The sequence below is a fragment of the Onychomys torridus genome, chromosome 6 (assembly GCF_903995425.1).
Source record: "Onychomys torridus chromosome 6, mOncTor1.1, whole genome shotgun sequence".
NCBI classification, from domain to species: domain Eukaryota; kingdom Metazoa; phylum Chordata; class Mammalia; order Rodentia; family Cricetidae; genus Onychomys; species Onychomys torridus.
Window position 1 is genome coordinate 84,907,456 of NC_050448.1, and position 22,043 is coordinate 84,929,498.

A 22,043-nucleotide genomic window follows, 5' to 3' on the forward strand; every position below is an offset into this window, starting at 1 on the left:
GAAGCAGAACAAGCCACAGCTTCCTCACTTTGCCAGTTCCTCAGCTGATGCTGTTTCCTCAGACTGGAAGCCTCAGTTCTCATCCGAATGGGTCTCAGCTGAACTGTGCTGCTCAAAAGCCTAAAAGCTTAACCAGTCAAATGCTGCTAGTTTCTGGTCCTCACGCCTTATATATCTTTCTGTTTTTGCCATCACTCCCTGGGATTGAAGGCGTGAGTCACCATGCTTGGCTGTATCCTTTAAGAGATGATTTCTGCCTCTGGAATGCTAGGATTAAAGGCGTGTGCTACCACTGCCTATCCTCTATGTTTAATATTGTGGCTGTTCTGTCTCTGACCCCAGATCAGTTTATTAGCGTGCACAATATTTTGGGGAACACAATACCACCACAAACCGTGCCATCTGGAGATCCCTGTTCCCAGTCCAGTCAGTCCTGCTCAAAGTAGCAGTGCTGTTTTGGAGGTCAAAACAGCAGGAGCTGTGGACATCTCTGTATAGAACTGCTTCAACTCGCCTCTCTGGAGAGTGCTGTGGACAGAGACTGACACTTTAAATAAACACTAATTTCATAGATTTTGATTTAAATCATTTTCACAGTTTTAAAAGGCCATTCTACAATTTCAGTTTGAAATGCTGAAATATTAATTGCCAGAGATAATAGTAAGCTTCTGTTTTTAACTGTAAGTGGGTTAAATGAATAATAGCCTTTTATATTTCTTCTTTTCTTCCTGAGAGAGTAATCTGATTGTGTTGCCAGCTCTGGTCTAGAACTACTTCTCCTGCCTCAGCTTCTCCGCTAGCAGCTCATGAATTTCCTGTTGGAAAACAAATGATGCTCTGTTGTTTTTAACTAGAACCATATATGTGAATTTCCCCTTTGACAGTTAAAGAAAGCTTAATATGGGAATGTATATTCTAATGTTATAATTTGTCTTAATTTTAGTGTTTATTTATGTGCATGGGTGTTTTGCGTGCATGTATATCTGTGCACCATGTGTATGCCAGGTTCCCTCAGAAGCCAGTCGAGGGTATCAGTTTCCCTGGAACTGGAGTTATACATGGCTGAGTCACCATGTGGTTGATAGGAATTGAACCCAGGTCCTCTGTAAGAGTAGCCAGTGCTCCTACCTACTGAGTTAGCTTTCTAGGCTCTTTTTTTTTTAAATTTTTAAAGATTTTATTTGTTAGTTTATGAGTGTTTTGCATTCAGTACAATCTTATTTCTGTGACATATTTTATCTGTAAAATTCTTATATTCCAGTTAAATAATGCAAGACAAAAACCTAAGACTCGTTACAGCTTGAGAATATATATATAATTCTTTCTTTTAAGGCAGCATTTTGTGTATCTGCATGTATGTAAGTACATTGCATACATGCCTGGTGCCTGAGAGGTCAGAAGAGGTCATCCGTTCCCCCTGAACTGGAGTTATGCATGATGCTGCACTACTGCCATGTGGGTGCTGGGAACTGAACCTGGGTCTCCTACAAGAGTAACAAGTGCTCTTTACTGCTGAGCTGTCTCTTCAGACTCTATCTTTTCTTTTAGTTTGTCTGACTTTGGTTCAGTAATGGTTAGCAAAACTTAGAAACATAATGATTAATTTGGTTTGTCACTTAAAGGGTTACTGGCAGTTATTACGATCAGACCAGAGTAATAGGGTTGAAGTGAATTTGAATGGGATGAAGGTGATCAAGCTTGTTTTCCACACAATGACTCTCAGGTTCATTCCTTCATAGGACGACAAGTCAAAAAAGCAGTTCGTTTGCATTAATACTCTGGAAGACACACAAGCTGTTAGAGCAGTGGCTTTTCATCCAAGTGGTGGTTTATATGCAGTTGGTTCGAATTCAAAAACTCTGAGAGTATGTGCCTATCCTGAAAAAATTGATCCAAGGTAAGAAGAGCTGCTTTGCATTGTTCAGCTTGCCTAAGTTTTCAGTACCTGTGTTGGTTGCCTTTTCATATTTGTTATTAACTAATGTTTCAGTTCTTCCAAGAAATATATCCATCATTATTTATTCATTTCTCCATAAAATATTTTTGATTATGCTGTTTTGCATCATTAAGTCTTATTTCTATGACATATTTTTTTATCTGCAGAGTTCTTATATTGCATTTAATGATGCAAAACAAAAACTAGGTTATAGCTCATTACAGATTGAGAACATAGATACATTTTTTTCTATTGAGGCAACATTTCACTTGTAGCCTGGGTTGGTCTTAAGCTCCAGATCCTTCTGCCTCTTTCTCCTTTGCAGGCACCTGCCACCATACCCTGCATTGCTTTTTCTATAGTTTCAGAGGAGTTTAGATATAGTAACTAAACTATAGTAATTGCTGATATTTGGCCATTTTAAACCTTCAAAAATTAAATTTTCATTTGGTTAGCCTAACAATGATTTTTACCCTCTTGTTTTAGCAAATTGTAGGATTTGAAAACCAGGTATATATTCTAAAAGATATGTCATGAGAATGCTAACATACATTGTTTATAGCTTTGTGGTGGTATAGAATTTGCCTGTCATTTACAAGGCACTGGACTGAGTTCAGTCTCCAGCACTGCAGAAAATAGTTTTTGTTTTAGATGTAACTTCACAGGAATCTAGATTGGAACTTTTTGGTAAGGTGTTGGCTTTGTTACAGTGCCTGCTATGACTACACTAGCACTATAGGGTGAGGAGATGGCTTAACATAAGAGCCCTGGCTTCCCTTCCCAGGGACCGGCGTTGAGAACCAGGATCCACATGTTGGCTTACAACCATCTGTATCAGGAGAACCAATGCCTGGGACACCAGACACAGATATAGGCACACACATAGATGCAGTCAAAACATTCATACACATAAAATAAAAAATGAACTTTATAAAGATTATGGGATGTTTGGCAGAGTTTTGTGGTGAGGGAAATAAAACTATATTAATATTCTGGAAGACACACAAGCTTTTAGAACAGTGGCTTTTCATTCAAGTGGTAGTTTATATGCTGTTGACTCAAATGAAAAAACTGAGAATATGTGCCTATCTAGGAAAAATTAGTTTTCATAAGAAAAGAAAGATATCCAAGCTTTAAAAGTTTTAATTATTACAAGTACTATGAGCTATATTGTTTTGGATTTTTGTTTTGTTTTGTTTTGTTTTTGCTTTTGTTTTTGAGCTGAGGATCGAACCCAGGGCCTTACACTTGCTAGGCAAGCGCTCTACCACTGAGCTAAATCCCCAACCCTTGTTTTATTTTTTGAGACAGAGTTTCTCTGTGTAGCTGTGGTGCCTGCATCTCACTCTGTAGACCAGGCTGGCCTAGAACTCACAGAGATCCACTTGGCTCTGCCTCCCGAGTGCTGGGATTAAAGGTATGAGCCACTTCCGCCTGGCTTGTTTTGGATTTTTTTAAAAATTAATTATGTATACAGTGTTCTGCCTACATGCATGCTTGCAGGCCAGAAGAGGGCACCAGATCTCATTACAGATGGTTGTGAGCCACAATGTGGTTGCTGAGAATTGAACTCAGGACCTCTGGAAAACAGCCAGTGCTCTTAACCTCTGAGCCATCCCTCCAGCCCTTGTTTTGGATTTTTAAAGCAAGCTTTTAACGTAATACATATTATCTGGGAATTTCATACATGTATATAATGTACTTTGATCATATCCATTCCTCCCCCTTTAACTCCTGCTATGACCCCCCCCCCCCCCAAAAAAAACCCATACATACATCCCCTTCTCAACTTCATACACTTTGTGTTTTGTCTTGTTTTCAAAATAGGGTTTCTTCTGCATAGCGCTGGCTGTCCTGGAACTCATTCTGTAGAGCAGGCTGGCCTTGAACTCATAGAGATCCACCTGCCTTTGTCTCCTGAGTGCTGGGATTAAAGGTGTGCACCACCACTGCCCTACTTTTTTTTGTTGTTGTTTTGTTTTGTTTTATTTTGTTTTTCAAGACAGGGTTTCTCTGTGTAGCTTTGCGCCTTTCCTAGAATTCGCTTTGGAGACCAGGCTGGCCTCGAACTCACAGAGATCCACCTGCCTCTGCCTCCCGAGTGCTGGGATTAAAGGTGTGTGCCACTGCTGCTTGGCAACAGTACCAATTTTTAAAGAATATTTAAAGACTTATTATAACTCTAACAGAATAGGATTGATGGAGTTTTTATGGTATTTTTATTGTCTCTATATCTGAATAATAATTTTGACTTTGCTCCGTGAAAGCATTTAAAGACTTAGATAAGAGGTGTAGAGATAGTTCAGTGGTTGAGAGCATTTGATACACTTTCAGAGGACCAGCATTCAGTTCCTGGTACTCACATCAGGCAACTCACAACCATCTGTTAAGTCCAGTGTCAAGGGGTTCAGTACCTTGTTCTTGCCTCCAAGGGTATTAAAACTTTTTGTTGCCAATTGTATGAGTAAATAGAGTGGATACATGCTCTTGTATGTCTGTAAGTACAACACATGATGCAGTGCCCACAGAGGTCAAAAGGGTGTCAGATTCTGGAACTGCAATCACAGACACAGTGCTGGGAACTGAACCCAGGTCCTCCCCAAGAGCAGCAAATACTTGTAACCTTTGAACTATCTCTGCAGCCCTGTATTACTAAATAGAAATATCTGAAAAGGAGAAAGCTAAATTGTAGATCAGAGAGTGGAAAATTGTAGTTATGGTGACACAGCAAAGACTTGTATGTGTAGCGTGAATGAGATGGTTTGTTTGTGTTCGGAGGCTGGCCTTGAGTTTGAGGTCCATGCCACGTCCTGAGCAAGCATTCCATCTACAGTTTCTTTCCCCTGCCGCTAGTCTCTGACTTTGACCTTCTTGGAAAAAAATCTGCTTATTTTTTAGGATTCAAAACTTCATCCTTTCCCATAATGACTTACACGTAGTGGTCATGACATTATCTACCCCAACTAGATTTTTTAAATTCTGGAAAGAGATTTTGTCTTTTTTATTTTTATCCATTTTCACTTTTTCTTAAACTCAGACACATTGTTTATTACTTGTTAATAAACACTTATTGCACTTTTCTAGTTTGTATTAGCTTTCTTTTGTTTATTTTTTTCCTCAGAAAAATTTATGAAAAAAGATAAATGGAGATTTAAAAAACATATCTTATTTATTATGTGATCTGAAATGACAGATTCATATAATAGTTATAATTTTACTGCTTGGTTTAAAGTATGGTTTATATTATTTTCTTTTATGATCTTAGAAATTTGATAATCTGTTGATTGGATATGGTGATTTTCACAGTTAGCATCAGCATTCTGGAGGCTGAGACAGAAGGATTATTGAATTCAGAGCTATCCTCAGCTTTGTAGACTATATCTCAGGAAGTCAGGAAATCCAACCTTGCTGCTGGATATTCTTCTCTTCCTTCCCGTATAATAGAGAATTTCATGTTAACTTATTTTAAAAATCAAGAAATTGAAATATCTTTATGTATGTTTTCTTTTCAGTGCATGTGACGTGCCTAAGCAGCCAGTGGTACGATTTAAAAGAAACAAACATCATAAAGGATCCATTTATTGTGTGGCGTGGAGTCCTTGTGGACAGTTATTAGCAACTGGATCAAATGACAAATATGTGAAAGTGCTGCCCTTCAATGCAGAGACTTGTAACGCAACAGGTAGGGCCAAGTATGCAGCAGTAGCTGACATGCAGTGTTCCTGTACGTTTGCCCCGCTGTGTCTTTCTGTTATCATTAACAAAGTCTCAGAATTTATTTATTTCTGTTCTGATTATTCCACTCCAGTGAGGTATTATTCTTTTAAATAAGTCTTACACGTAGCCAAATGGTATATGAATTTTAGAAAAACATCAAAGTGAAAATAATTTTTATGGACTAGGGATGCAGCTGAGTGGTAGACTACTTGAAGAGTGTGCATAACCATGCACATGTGTGTGCATACACACACATACATACACACACACACACACACACACACACACACACACACACACACAGAGAGACAAGAGACAGACATAGAGACAGAGAGCACCTTTTAAATAACTATCATAATTGAATTAATGAATATTTTCTAGAGTCTATCTGTCCTTTTTGTTTGAAATAAAGACAGGGAGGTGATGAACTTTCTGTAGCTGTTTTAAGGACAGTAATAACTGAATCTGTATTTTAATTTCTTTTAGTTTTGTGTTCAATAAATGAGTTGGTTATGTCAATCCCTAAGTAAAAATAAGTCTTCTTTTTGTTTTTTTGAGACAAGGTTTCTTTGTAGCTTTGGAGCCTGACCTGGACTAGCTCTGTAGCCCAGGCTGGCCTCGAACTCACAGAGATCCACCTGTCTCTGCCTCCCGAGTGCTGGGATTACAGGCATGGGCCACCACTGTCCAGCATAAAAATAAGTCATACTACTGCACTACTTTTTCAATTAATTTTTTAGGTTAGCATACAAAACAATGGGTTTCACTGTGATGTTCTCCTGTGGATGTGTCATTACGCTTTGCCCTAACACTAGTGCATTCTCCTTGCCGGTGCTCAGGCACCTGAGCATCCTCTTCACACAGGAAGTTGAGCAGCATTTTTTTTTTTTAATTCTTACTGCTGTTTCAGGACCAGATCTGGAATTTAGCATGCATGATGGGACAATCCGAGATTTGGCATTTATGGAAGGCCCGGAAAGTGGTGGAGCTATTTTAATAAGTGCCGGGGCAGGAGATTGTAACATTTACACAACAGATTGTCAAAGAGGACAGGGTCTTCATGCTTTGAGTGGACACACTGGTACGTAGTCATCGCTCTGTGTACTCTTTTGCTCAGCCTGTGCTGTGTGCTGTTTTCATTGTGGAATAGATCTCTTCCACAAATAGATCTTCAGGATGGATCTTTTTGAGACAGATTTTTATTTCAAAAACTTTCATTGTGAGTTTTGGATATCAGAGAAATAATAATGGCATTATCCATTTATTCATCACTGAATTCCTTTACTTTAATCTTCACAGACATTATATGATGTAGGAAGTTTATCCCTCTTTATATATGAAGGCAGTGGGGCAGAAAGGGGAAGCCAGGAAGTGACGGATCTAAGATATGATTCTATATCCATTTCATTCAAAGCTAGCAATCTAACTCCACAGAATAACTGCCTATATTGTCGTCATGACAAAGTCACCACTATTCAAGTGACAAGTTTTTGTGTGTACTAATTATTATATCTTGAAATACAGAAATGACTTATTCTACTAATGGAGTCACCAAAGAAAGTTTGAATTGTTTAGAGTGGTTTTGATATGTTTTAATGAATTAAAAAATTAATCTATTTGATAGCATGTAAAATCTCTATGATAGGACATATTTGGTTAACCAATCAGGAGAAAAACTTACTTCTGGACATGTTGTGGAAAGGCCTTTTCCCACAGCAGTAACTGTGTATGTGGTCTTTTATAGGGCATATTTTAGCACTTTATACCTGGAGCGGCTGGATGATTGCATCTGGTTCCCAGGATAAGACTGTTAGATTCTGGGATCTTCGAGTACCAAGCTGTGTTCGTGTGGTTGGCACAACATTCCATGGAACTGGTAGGTTTCCCGTAGATGTGAATGCAGTTCTATGAGAAAGGAACTTTATAAATTACACTAGTGTCTGCTTCCCTACCCCCATCTTAGGTGAAAGAGAGTACCAGGGCTGGAAGTGTAGCTTAGCTGATAGAGTGCTGGGCTCGTCTATGTGAAGCTCTGAGTTTAATTCTTAGTACTGAACAAATCAGGTCAGCCGGGGCTACAAGAGACTCAAAAAAAAAAAAAAAGAAAGAAGGAAAAAGAAAGGATATGGGGTAGGGTGAGGGAGTGTAGTTGGAGAGCTCCTCTCCAGGTGCCACCAAGCCCCTGCGGTCCCACAACCCACATATAAAATAACCACTCAGATGTTTATATTGCTTACAAACTGTACGGTCGTGGCAGGCTTCTTGGTATCTAGTTCTTATATCTTAAATTAACCCATTTCTGTTAGTCTATAAGTTGCCACATGGCCTGTGGCTTACCGGTACCTTACATCTTCCTTGTCATGGTGGCAGCGCCTGGCAGTGTCTCTTCACCCAGCTTTCCACTTCCCACAATTCTCCTCCTCCTTGTCCTGCCTACCCTATCCTGCCTGGCTACTGGCCAATCAGCACTTTATTTATTTTAACTAATCAGAGCAACACATTTGACATACAGAACATCCCACAGCAAGGGGGAGACTGACTTTGTATTTTATCAATTAGTTTCAGTTCTTTTAGAATTTGTTCATATGTTACCATATTTGTAAACAAATATTAGATCAAATATTGTGTTCCAAATTGGCCTCTTAGGGCAATTTTAGAATATATATTGATTTGCTTATTTATTACATATGTACTGTATGTGAGTGTATACACCCAACAGTGTGCATTGTGATTGTGGAGGCAGAAGACATCTGGGGAAGACCATTCTTTCCTCCTCCACGGGCCCTGGAGACTGGCCTGAGTTCCAGACCTGACTGCAGTGACTTTGTCTGCTGAGGCATGCCCCTGCCCAGATCTCAGCTACTTGACACTTTTTAATTAATTAATTATTTATGTGAGGGCACATGTTCACATGGAAGTCAATGGATAGCTTGTAGGAGTCATTCTGTCCTTTACCATCTGGACATGAAGATTGACCCCAGGTCGTCAGGCTTGGCAGCAGGTGCCATTACCTATTTGGACCATCCCACAGGCTCTAAAGAACTGCAGATCTTATACAATTTTTTTTTAAAGATTTATTTTTATTTTATGTGCATGGGTGTTTGGCCTGCCTGTATGTCTGTGCACCATGTGCATACATTGTTTGTGGAGGCCAGGAGAGGATGTCGGATCCCCTGAAACTGAAGTTACCAAGTAGGAGCTGGGAATCAAACCCTCATTTTCTGTAGGAGCATCGAGTGCTCTTAACCACTGAACTATCTCTCCAGCCCCTCTCCCTGTCTCTCTTATTTTCTCTCTTACTGAACTTCCCAGCTTCAGGTTTTAAAGGAAAGCCTCTTCTTTCCTCTGAGGCTCTGCTGTGCTGTTTTAATACATTGTACCTCTTCTTTCTAATGCTTTCTGACCTTAAGGCCAGGTTCTGGCCTGAGGCCCTTTCTTGTGATAAACCTCATTTCCTGAAGAATGTTCACGTGCCAGGTCCTTTTTATGAACCAGTGTGTCCCTTATCTAACAGTGTTCTTATCTCCCATGGGTTCACAGGACTGTTTTGGTTAAATGGAGTATTCTGAGATATCTGTTAAGTCCATTTACTCTTTGGCTGCAGTTCTCAGCCTTCCTAATGCTGCGACCCTCTAATACACTTAGATCCTCAAGTTGTGGTGATCCCCAACCATAAAACCTCATTATGAATTGTAATGTAAATATCTGATATGCGAGATATCTGATATGCGGCCCTGTGGAGAACGAAACCTACAAGTTGATAACCACTGCTCTATGGGATAGTTCAACTCTAATGTTCTTTGTTGACTTCTTATGTGGATGATCTGTCTAGAGATGAGTATGGTATTGAAATCACCCACTATTATTCTATCAAGACTTATCCAAACTTTAAAAAAGCCATTGGTATTTGTCTTATGAAAAATTGGTGTATATCTTTCTTGGTGATTTGTTACCTTTTAGAATATGTACTGGCCTTCTTTATTTCTCTTGACCTTCAAAGGCCTGATGCTAGTGATCTACTTCTGCCTGCCAGGACCCACCTCTTAAATACTTCATAGCCTCCCCAAATCACTTCCTGCACTGGGGGAAAAATATTCAAACATGAAGCCTACAGAGGGGGTAATTTCAGATTCAAACCTGATCTGGCATTATGCATTCTTATAGTCTCAGCTCAAACATTTCCTTTTCTTTTATGTAGCACCCCAAGCTTTTCTGTGAATTCATGTTGTTTCTGCAACCTGAGGTGTTCTTCCTCTTGTCTTCTCTTTATCAGGCTTTTAAAAAAAGTTATTACGTATACAGTGTTCTGTCTGCATGTATGCCTGCATGCCAGAAGAGGGCATCAGATCGCATTATAGATGGTCGTGAGCCACCACGTGGTTGTACCCCATCTATCTTTGCCTCTGGACTTTCCCTTTTCTTACTTCTGTGTGTCTTACTTTCACTCTTACTCCGTGGCTGGATGTGTGGCTGTGTGGCTGTGTGGCTGTGTGGCTGTGTGGCTGTGTGGCTGTGTGACTGTGGCTGTGTGACTGTGGTGTATGGCTGGGTGGTTGGGTGGCTGGGTGGCTGGGTGGTTGGGTGGCTGTGTGACTGTGGCTGGGTGGCTGTGTGGCTGTGTGACTGTGGCTGGGTGGCTGGGTGGCTGGGTGGCTGGGTGGCTGTGTGGCTGGCTGTGTGGCTGTGTGGCTGTGTGACTGTGGCTGGGTGGCTGGGTGGCTGGGTGGCTGTGTGGCTGGCTGTGTGGCTGGGTGGCTGGGTGGCTGGCCCCTACAGTCCTCCTCTCCTCCTCTTCTTGCTCCTTGCTTCCAAGATTTCTCTTATTTATTCTCTCTCTGCCTTCCAGCCCCACCTATCTTTTCTCCTGCCTCGCTGTTGGCCATTCAGCTCTTCATTAGACCAATGAGGTGTTTCAGACAGGCACAGTAACACATCTTCACAGAGTTAAACAAATGCAACAAAGAAGAATGCAACACATCTTTAAAACAAATATTCCACAGCATAAATGAATGTAACACATCTTAAAATAATATTCCACAACATTCTCCTGTGTGCCAGCTGTTCTTATTTGTCTTAATTTTTGTGTGTATTTTTATATATGTAGTATATGTGTGTGTCCACATGTGTGCGCAGATGCACTTACTGTATGTGCATGTGAAGACCAAAGGTCAGCTGGCACCAGGTGTCTTCACCTATTTCTCTCTACCTTATTATTAATTTTTTTGAGGGTCTCTCATTGATTCTCATAGAGTTTGTCACATCTGCCAGCCTAGCTGGCCAGTGAGCCGGCCTTCACCATCAGCATCGGCATCACAGACGTGCATGCCTGGCCTACCATTCCCATGGGTATCTGGGAGCTGAACTTGGGTTTTTCACTCTTCCCATTGAGTCATATCCTCAGTCCTCAGCTTCTCTAATGAAAAAATAATAATAAATTACATTTACTTTGTGTATGTGTACGCATGTGTGTTTATGTGTGCATGTATGTGTGTGTATGTATGTGTATATGTGTATGTGTGTGTATGCATATGTGTATGTATGTGTGTTTGTGTATGTATATGTATGTGTGTGTGTGTGTGTGTGTGTGTGCATGTGTGTGTGTTTGTGTGTATGTGGAGGGGGTACCCATGTGTTATGGTGCTCTCCTGGAGGTCTTAGGACAACTTTAGAGAGGGTCAGTTCTCTCCTTTCACTATGTGGGTTCCAGGAATTAAACTCAGATCACCAGGTAACAAGTACTTTTACCTGCTGTGCTGTGCTGGTTCCATCTTTTCTGATTTTGATAATTTATTTACTACAATGACTCATTCTGATAACATTTTTTCCTCATGTAACTGAGATGACTACCAGGCATTCCAGTGAGACATTAAGTGACTGGACACTAGTCTGGGGAAGGCTGTTTGATTGACGTCGGGACGCATTTGTACTTTTTTAGACCCACTCAAACAGTTATCTGCCGATATTGTATATTCAGTTTCTTTAAATTCAGCCCTGAGTCCCTCATTATTTGATTATTCTGCCTTGTTTTTTATAATCTATTTTACTTTTTACACATTTTCACTTAGATTAATCTTGCATCATGTAGTCCTCTTGCTTAAAAACCTGCAGAGATGCTTCAACTTCACCCCTGTAGTCAGAACTCAAGGTGCTCAGCAGTATGTCCCCAGCCACCTTTCCTGTCTGCCTTTACTGCTTGAACCTTTCAGCTTTTATATTATTTTATTTAATGCTTTCTTATCTAATTTTTCCAGACCATAATGTTTCTTTTTTCTTGTCAAAGTTTCAAGGAAAGATTATCTTAGTTTACATTTGTGTATACATAGGTTCCATTATTTAGACTGTTTACTGTTTTTCAAGATATACTTTATATCATTTTTTCCTGTGGTGTTTATGCAGACTGCTTGAACTACTTGGGTATTGAGCTCAGCTCTTTAATCTTATTTTCATGATTGATCTCCTTTTTTTTTTCCAGAGCTGAGGACTGAACCCAGGGCCTTGCACTTGCTAAGCAAACACTCTACCACTGAGCTAAATCCCTAACCCCTGATCTCCTTTTAGGAGAAAAATCAAATCATTTTCTTACCAAGAAAAACTAGGTAGTAATGAAATTTTCTTAAATACAGTTGAGTTTTGGCAGGTCCACAAATGATCATTATAGCATGTAATTTTTTTAGCCATTTTTCTGTGTTTGCTTGGAGTTATGAATAACTCCATTGAAAATACATGGTAAAGTTAGGGCTATGTCCTTCAGACTCATAACTTCATTTATGTTGTTAATAAATTGTGGGTTGCATTGGGATATTTCCTACACTGTTGCTTTATAGTAAAATTTGTTAGTGAGTTTTTTGTTCCCACAGCTAGATACTCTAAGCTGAGTATAGAAGTATATTTTAGGACTTGTCTAGTAGTGAACTCACTGGGGTAGAAGTGTTTTTCTAACACTGTTTCACAGTGTTATGCTGGAGGTTTTTCAACTCACAAGAAATAGGTTCTCATTTGTAGATGTAACTGTCTTGTTAAATAAGAAACACAGAGCCAATTGTAGAGTTAAAAGCCAAGAGGTCAGAGCAATAGCTGAGAGCTGAAAACCTTACCCTTCTCTGCTGCTCTGTCTTCTCTCCGCTAGAGAGCTACTTCCTGTGTCCTGTCTTTTATATAGACTTTCTGTTCTGCCTTCTCATTGGTTGTAAACCCAGCCACATGACCTCCTGGTCACTGCCTGTCTGTACAGACCGACAGGTCGTCTATGGTTGGTATTGAGATTAAAGGCGTGTGTCTCCATGCTGGCTGTATCCTTGAACACACAGAGATCCTGCCTAGCTCTGCCTCGCAAGTGCTGGGATTAAAGGCATGCACCACCACCACCCAGCTTCTGCTATGGCTTGCTCTGACCTCAAGGCAACTTTATTAACTTACAAATAAAATCACATTTCAGCACAAATAAAATATCACTATATTTCCCCTTTTCTATTTTAATGAAAAGAAAAAAAGAAAAAAAGTTATAACTAATATAAGAAAAACTATATACAAAATACAATATCTATATACCATATATACAAGCAATAAATACCTAAACAATGTCTAGTCCATTTGCATTTGACAAATTCAGAGAAAATTCCATTATCTATCTTATTTTGGTAAGTCCAAATTGTACCTGATTCACTTTCTATCCTAACTTATATTACTAACAGAACTGTCTTATAATGTCTTTCAAATTTATACACTTACACCTCTAGTGAGTTTCTTTTCTGAAATTCTTAACAAGGAAAACTATAACTAACTTCAACTCCCTCAGAGACCCAAGAAGGAAATAATACTACCTAATAAAAAATAAAAACAGGAAGTGCATACAAGCAGCTTCCAAAAAAAAATGTGAGTTGACAGAAACAGCCAGCTGCCTGGACAGTCACCTGAGGTTTCTCCACAGTGTTGGGGCATCATCTTCAGCCTATAGGCTTAGCGTATCTGACAGACTCATTTGTGAACTAGGATGTATACAAGGTCAACAGTTTGACCTCACATTTGGTGAGAGCAGTCCATGTACCAGAAACACCTGAATTCCATTAGTGTCATGTCATGATTCAGGATTTTAAATTCTGGAAATTGATGTTTTTTTTTAAAATTCAGCTGTCCATTCTTCTTGGCTGTGTGTGTGTGTGTGGGGCTTCATCTTGGCATCCTGTTCTTCTCCCCCCTCTATTAAATGCCAGTCTACTATTGAGAAGGGTGAGCTTAGTTATTCTTCAAGAATAACTGTTTCATCTGCTGTTCCATTGTACATCAGAAGCCATTGGCCCCACTGCCTGTTCAGCTGCCTTCGAAGAAAAGGGCACTGTACCTTGCAAAGGCCACTTCAGGGATGGTTCCATATTGTCCTTGCTTCAGAAGATGCCTTTTGTTAAAGCCACAATCACACTTGTTTTGGCAAGAATTGGTAGTCCTTGGTTTCATGTCCTGTCTGTCCTGTTTGTCAGCAGTTGATTCAAGGATACTTTGTTGTCCAGTGGCTAACTTTTGCCACAATGAAAGTTAACTCCATATGCAGTTTCTTCAATGCCCATATTTTCTCTGAAGTAGATTGGAACTGCCAGGAGCCGGCATGTCTCGTAGTCATAACAAAAAAGGAAAAATTCCTAAGTTATTAAAACATTTTAAATGCCATATTCTGTAGATCTCTGAAGGGTTTGAAGATGACCTGTCTATCTAAAATATATCTGTTCGATCTTGAAAACACACCTAACATGACTACAAGTTTGATTGTAATATCTAACTTTTAACTTTCATTTTTATATATCCTAATAGTTGGTAATAATAACATTCAAGGATTAGCAAATTGCATTACATTGTTAAATGAATGTTATAAGTACAATATCTTGAGCAAGATTAGAAATATGTGTATAGCATATTCTAACAATCTTTCTCTCTCTCTCTCTCTATATATATATACAATATAAAACAATCCAATCCATTGTAAAGTATTTAAAACTACTTTTTTTTAAACAAGCTTCTTAAATCTAATCTCCTTTGCCTAGCCCTTTTCCTAACCCTTAACAACAACTTGTAACCAACCCTCCTAAACAATGAAAACTATTCCAGACCCAAAACCCATTAAAAGACTAAAAAACCACCCGCCCCACACCACCCCTTTGGGAATGTGGGCGTCATATTCTTAAAATTACTTCCTGTTGGGTATGGGTGAAGGTATCCTTATTCTGAAAAGAAAAATTTTGGGTTAATTGTCAAATTCTAGGAAAGGTAGTTATATCCTTTATTGTCCAGTTTGAACATAATGCCAAAGTTTAGGGTTTATCTCAAGTCTTTATTTAAGTAGTCTTTGAAACTGGATCATCTCAGCTAGCCATCTCAGAATTGCTCTAAGCACTTTGTAGTTCAAAGCTGATTTGTAGATGATGTTTGTCAGCTTAGTGATATTATTATTGTCCACGTGGAATTGTCATTGGGGCCCCATCTTCTTCCTGGAGATTTCAGTTGATGTTGGGCCTGGCTGTGATTTCCTGCAGAAAACTGATAAGAGACTAGAACACAAAGACATGTATAGGCAGCTAATCGAAGCCTTTTCTCTAGAATTAATTAGTACTCTATATGACCATTATTATCTTAAGTTTAATATATATATATATATATATATATATATATATATATATATCTTGTAAATTTTGATATAAAATTCATACTTTAAGAAAAGTTTAAAGAATCAAAATAGAATCAAAAAATAGAGATTAGTAATAGAATAGTCCCTTAATTAATTTGGTTTTTCTCCTGTCCCATGTCAGAAGATGGCTCTTTCTTCTGGTATGATACAGGGAGTTTTCATTTTCCTTTTAACAACATGCTTGAGTTTAAAGGAGAGAGCCATTCTCCAACTCCAAAGTCAGCTTTAAACTTGAATTGAAGTGGGACTACAAGAAGACCAATAGTGTTAATTCTTTTAGAGAAGAGCAGAAACAAACATTTAGGAAGACTTATGAAATTTTGTAGATGATATACCAATAGGCCATTTTACTCTTTTCCCTGGGATAGATGATTTGTCCTTTTTCTTCAGTTGTCTCATTTGTCCAGTGTTCTTCAGATTCCTTAGCCTTCATTCTCCTAAAAGACAAAAACAAAAACCCTTCCCCAAGACTAATTTTGGGGAGGTTCCCTTTTGGCAAGTTATATCTGATTAAATGAAAAGGCATGTTATTAATGGTATAAGTTAGTTTAAATTGGATGGTCATGTTGGTTGATGAACTATCACCTCCTCTAATTAAGAGGTCTCTCTTGTTCAAATCGAACCTTCCTCTAATTAAGAGGTCTCTCTTGTTCAAATCGAACCTTTATCAGTTTTGATGGTACCCACAGCTTATCTTCTCCTGCAGAAACAAAAGCAAAACCACATCCCCAAAGTAACACATATCCTGGTTTCCATTCTGAGGTCAGCACATCCTTGAAGTATATAGGCTGATTTAATTCTGTAGTTTTTTCTTTATCCAGTGTCTCTCTGCAGCTGTTGCTCCTTTCTCATTGGCATTGAGAAAATTCAAAGTTAATAGAGCATTGTGCAGTCTATTTCTGGGGGTTTTTGTTACCCCTTTCTGTTTATTTATCATGTCCTTTAGAGTTCTGTTGGATCTTTCTTATATTTTTGGTTGTGAGCCTAGCCTTTAATGGCTGAGCCATCTTTTCAGCCCCTGTTGGATCTTTCTATAACTGCTTGGCCTGTAGGATTATGTGGTATACCTGCAATATGCTTTATATTATAATAAGCAAAAAAACTGTTTCATTTTAACAGAGACATATGCTGGAGCATTGTCAGTTTTAATTTGTGCAGGTATACCCATGATGGCCATAACTTCTAGCAAATGAGTGATTACAGAATCAGCTTTTTCAGAACTCAAAGCAGTTGCTCATTGAAATCCTGAATAAGTATCAATGGTATGGTGTACATATTTCAATTTTCCAAATTCCGCAATTTTTTAATGTGGAAAAAAATTATCTTTTAAATAGTTTCCTTTAAAATATCTGATATAATTGACTTACCAATTCTGTGTAGAACAGTGGAAATCCGAGGGAATTTCAAAACAGCTACCTAGCGTCTGAGGTGGGAATCCAGGGAGAAAGTGTAGCCACGTTCTGGCTAAAAGCTTGAATCCAACCACATTTTCCCACTTGAGCCAAGTCAAGCCTGGGCTCTGGCTTCCTTAAGCTCCAACCGACCACATACGCTGGCGCTGGCGTTTCAGCCAAAAGCAGCCTATCTGCAGTTGCCTGTAGCTACTGCAATTAGCGGTAGCTCCCACAGGCCTGAGTTGTTCATAGCACTGGCTTTTTAAGCAAGTACCTCCAGCTGCGGTTGTAACAGCTTGTAGCTAAGGTAGGTTGGGGCTGAGTCCTAAGCCAAGCTAGGCCTGAGCTAGGGAGCCTGCCCAGGCGGAAGCTGGACTCATTGTCAAGCAGTTTTTTAATGAATTCTTGCCATGTTGGGCGCCAAATGTAGATGTAACTGTCTTATTAAATAAGAAACACAGAGCCAATTGCAGAGTTAAAAGCCAAGAGGTCAGAGCAATAGCTGAGAGCTGAAAACCTTACCCTTCTCTGCTGCTCTGTCTTCTCTCCGCTAGAGAGCTACTTCCTGTGTCCTGTCTTTTATATAGACTTTCTGTTCTGCCTTCTCATTGGTTGTAAACCCAGCCACATGACCTCCTCGTCACTGCCTGTTTGTACAGACCTCCAGGTCTTCTATGGTTGGTATTGAGATTAAAGGCGTGTGTCTCCATGCTGGCTGTGTCCTTGAACACACAGAGATCCTGCCTAGCTCTGCCTCCCAGGTGCTGGGATTAAAGGCGTGCACCACCACCGCACAGCTTCTGCTATGGCTTGCTCTGACCCCAAGGCAACTTTATTAATATACAAATAAAATCACATTTCAGTACAAATAAAATATCACTATACTCATTTCTTACAGATGTAGTTTTATCCTTGTTTCTAAAAAAGATTCAGTGGTTATCAATTTAGATTTTTCCTTATACAATACATTCCTTATCAAATGAATATAACAGTATTGATAAGCTACATCAAATCATTAGTTGTGGTTCCGTGAACATAAATAGCTACATTGTGTCATAGTGTATTAATTTTCTGTGTTGCAAATCTTCATGTCTCCACTATAGGCAGTGCAGTGGCATCTGTGGCTGTGGATCCCAGTGGCCGTCTCTTAGCCACGGGTCAAGAAGACTCCAGCTGCATGCTGTATGACATAAGAGGGGGCAGAATGGTCCAGAGTTACCACCCTCATTCCAGTGATGTGCGCTCTGTTCGATTCTCCCCTGGTGCCCACTACTTACTAACGGGCTCTTACGATATGAAAATCAAGGTGACCGACTTGCAAGGTGATGAGATTGGCTTCCCGTTGTTTTTAGTCTCTTATGCTATTTGGGCCTTTTTTCTAGTCTGATATGATTGACTAACATTTTTTTTTCTATATTCTATCTTTTTTCTTTCCTTTTTTAAGATTTATTTATTTATTTATTTATTTATTTAATGTATATAGCATGTATGACTGCAGGCCAGAAGAGGGCACCAGATCTCATTACAGATGGTTGTGAGCCACCATGTGGTTGCTGGGAATTGAACTCAGCACCTCTGGAAGACCAGTCAGTGCTCTTAACCTCTGAGCCATCGCTCCAGCCAACTAACATTTTTTAAGCTTTAATCTTATAGTTATTGAGAAGACTGAATTAAGATTTCTTGTAGTAAATTATTAAGTAAATGGAGTGAAATTTTATGTAATAAAACATACTTTATTCAATTTATTTTTACTACAGTGACTTATTCTGTGGTATAAGTGATGGATTTATGTACCGTTTAGCATCCTTAAAAATAATATTGTACAATTTATATAATTAGTCCTTCAGTGTCCAGTTTTATCTTTAAATATTCATTAACTAAATGTTTTTTTCTATACCAACTAAGAGCAGATGAATTAAATAGTTCTCATCTTGATGGAGCTTGTATTTTAGAGGCCAGTGAAAACTAAACTAACAAATGATGTAATTTTTTCGGTACTGGCCAGTGCTCTTAAAAAGTTAGCTGGTAGGGGCTTGGGGATTTAGCTCAGTGGTAGAGTACTTGCCTAGCAAGCACAAGGCCCTGGGTTCAATCCTCAGCTCAAAAAATAAAAATTAAAAAAATTTTAAAAAAAGTTAGCTGGTAGGAGATGGTGACTGTGGTAAGGGATGGCTGTTTTAGAGAGATGCCATTTGCATGGAGGCCTGAATCATGAGGAGGAACAAGCTATACAAAGTCGCTCGCGAAGAGCATAGCACCGACAAGGATGCTGAGGCAGGGGCAGACTTGGAGTGGTCATGATACTGCAGAAAGCTGAGGTGGTTGGAACTGAGTGAACCCAAGGGAAGAGGTACAGAAGTCCAATTCTGAGGCCAAGTTTATTGCATAAAAGGTCTGTTTTAAAAGCAGTTTTAGGTTAATAGAAAAATCAAGAGAAAGATTAATTTCCCATGTACTATCTGCCCTTCACATGCATTCTTTCCATTGTCAGTTTCCCACCAGAACAGTACATTTGTTATTGATGAGCTGCCAGCATTTAAAAAATTACACCATGCATCCTTTGGAAGATCATTAATCAAGAAGTAATGTGATCTAATTACATTCTTAAAGTATCTGAGTTCTTAGCTGTGTGTGTTGTTAGCAGGGCAGGAATAGAATCAGGGAAGGGGCTGCTGGCATGGCCTGCCGAGGGTAGGGTCTGGGAATGAGGTATGAAGTGGAGGTGGAAGAAGTAACTGAATTCAAGGGTATTTTAATTAAGATGTGTAAAAGCTGGTGGTGGTGGCGCACACCTGTAATCCCAGCACTCGGGAGGCAGAGGCAGGAGGATCTCTGTGAGTTCGAGGCCAGCCTGGACTACAGAGTGAGTACCAGGACAACCAGGGCTGCATAGTGAGACCCTATCTCAAAAAAAAAAAATTTACTTGGTTATTAATCTGCAGTTTAGGTTTGGGGATAAAGTGAGTATGAATGAGAGGCACATAAACACCCAAGATAGATGGAATTTCAGAGGAAGTAAGGTACAGAGGGGACAGAAGAGGAAGGAGAATCAGTGAAGGCCTTGCGTGAGATGGAGCAGCATTGGAGGGGAGCGTCAGCTGTGACAAGGTTGCCATGCGAATGTTACCAGATCTTGACATTTTTCTCTGCTTAGGCCTTTCTTCTGCAGCACCCCAAAGTAGCAGGAGGTGTGCACAGTCTGTGTCCCTACTTACTTTTCCCTGATCAGCCAATGTCTCTTCTTTCTGAATCTAGGGGACCTCACCAAGCAGCTTCCTCTCATGGTGGTGGGGGAGCACAAGGACAAAGTGATCCAGTGCAGATGGCACACCCAGGACCTTTCCTTCCTGTCGTCTTCTGCAGACAGAACTGTCACCCTCTGGACTTACAGTGGCTAGAGGCCACCGTGTAGGTCTATGCAGTCAAAGCACAGACTTGAGACTACTGACTTGCGAGGACTACAGGCCGGAGAACGCAACGCAGACTTGTCCAGAAAGACTGTAGCACAAGGAAGCCCCTTGCTGCTGTGTCCTAGCCACAGAAGGTGTCGGGTGGTGGTTTTCAGTCTTCCATGTGTGTTCAGGCTGCTGGGTAGTCTTCTTGCCAAATCTGCAGAGCTCTTAGGTTGGTGTGCACGCCAAGTCAAGATACAGGATGTTTTATGGTTTATTATTAAATGCACTCCTCGGGTTTTGCCCCAGATAACAGTTTTATACACACACTGATATGGAATTAATATTTAAATAATTGTTACATATAATACAGCCACGTTCTCCCCAGATGAAACATAGGTGTTCAGAAAGTACTTTGCTCTTGTCACAATCCCATATTGTATCACGTGTCTTCTAGAGGTCAGAATTTGGGAAGTCTCAAATTTCACATGGTTGTCTTTACATAGGGTCATTATTGGAGTTCACAGATGAAGGAAAACTGCTGCTCGGCTCCTTCTGCAGCAGCCATTTCGTTTCCTTAGTCCAGGGTGTGGTTGCTCATTTGCCACATTGTGTTTCAGGCTAAAAGGTAACTATTTTGCTTTGGAAACTTGATTTCAATTTTTTGAATGTACATGATACCTCCCTTCCAAACGATACTGTAGAAGCAGAGCAGCTGCAGTTATGTGGAACAATATTTGAGGGTAGGGGTAATTTACTGGGTAGCGTTTTCCTCTTAAAAATTAAAGACTTTGCCATGACCCTAGCATGGCTTGAAAAACTGTCTGCATGATAATTTAAAATGGAAAACTGAAACTTTGCACTCCAGAAACTTATTTGGATTTTTCTTGCACAGTTTTGTGTAATGAACAATAATGACTTTATTTGTACAGTACTATAGATTCTAACATTTTATGTATCTTTATTTTCATATTGTTCAGTATTTTAAGTTATTAAATAGGCTATTTTATTTATTTCAACTGCAGTTGTACTGACCTGTCTGTTCGCTATATGTAGTAAGCATTTTAAATCTATAGTCCACGGTGGGAAGGGTACTAGAAGTGTAACTGTGCTTTTCTTTCAATAAAGACCTCTTGACACCTAAAACTCTGTCGGTTTCTCAGTCTAAGTCTGGGGCACTCCATTCAGAGTCAGTCCCGCTTCCAGTGTACCTGGAGAAGGTGGGAGAGAAAGTGGAGCAGGAATCTTAAGGAGTCTTATTAATAAGATCAAATCCGAGCCAGGTATTGGGGTGAATGCTGGAAGATCAGAGAGACGGAACAAGCCACAGCTACCTCACCTGGCCAGTTCCTCAGCTGATCCCGTTTCCTCAGACTGGAAGCCTCTGAGTCCTTATCCAGAATGAATCTCAGCTGAACTGCTGCTCCTCAAAGCCTGAATGCTTAACTAGCCAAATGCTGCTAGTTTCTGGCCCTTACACCTTATATATCTTTCTGCTTTCTACCATCACTCCCTGGGATTAAAGGCTGGATTTCTGGGATTAAAGGCGTGTGTCACCAAGCCTAGCTGTTTCCAATGTGGCCTTGAACACATAGAGATCCAGGTAAATCTCTGCCTCTGGAATGCTGGGATTAAAGGTGTGTGCTACCACTGCCTATCCTCTATGTTTAATATTGTGGCTGTCCTGTTCTCTGACCCCAGATAAGTTTATTAGCGTGCACAATATTTCGGGGAACACAATACCACTACAAGAAAGACCCATGCATACCCTGCTCCTTATTTTTTCCTAAAGCTCTTACACTAGCTTGCTCTGTAGCCCCTAACAACAGATAGCACTTCTCTGTCCTGCCCACACACACACCTTGTCCTTTCTCAGGTCACTCTTCAGGCGCTGAAGGATTGAACCTAAGACTCTGCACATGCTAAGCAGA

General features: G+C 39.8%; 1 protein-coding gene across 12 annotated transcripts in view; it reads left to right on the forward strand.

Moving 5' to 3' along the window:
• Wdr47 (WD repeat domain 47) overlaps positions 1-21,258 on the forward strand; it is a 59,065-nt gene extending 37,807 nt beyond the window's left edge. For 7 of the 12 annotated variants that reach the window (XM_036190181.1, XM_036190184.1, XM_036190190.1 and 4 more), the window contains 6 exons: positions 1,740-1,897; positions 5,449-5,618; positions 6,558-6,734; positions 7,398-7,529; positions 17,824-18,042; positions 19,976-21,258. In XM_036190181.1, coding sequence (XP_036046074.1) covers positions 1,740-1,897; positions 5,449-5,618; positions 6,558-6,734; positions 7,398-7,529; positions 17,824-18,042; positions 19,976-20,118 — 999 coding nt within the window. In that variant the 3' untranslated portion in view covers positions 20,119-21,258. The remainder of the gene's footprint in view (positions 1-1,739; positions 1,898-5,448; positions 5,619-6,557; positions 6,735-7,397; positions 7,530-17,823; positions 18,043-19,975) is intronic. The other 5 variants (XM_036190185.1, XM_036190187.1, XM_036190189.1 and 2 more) reach the window with 2 other exon arrangements.
• Positions 21,259-22,043: the final 785 nt, after the last annotated feature.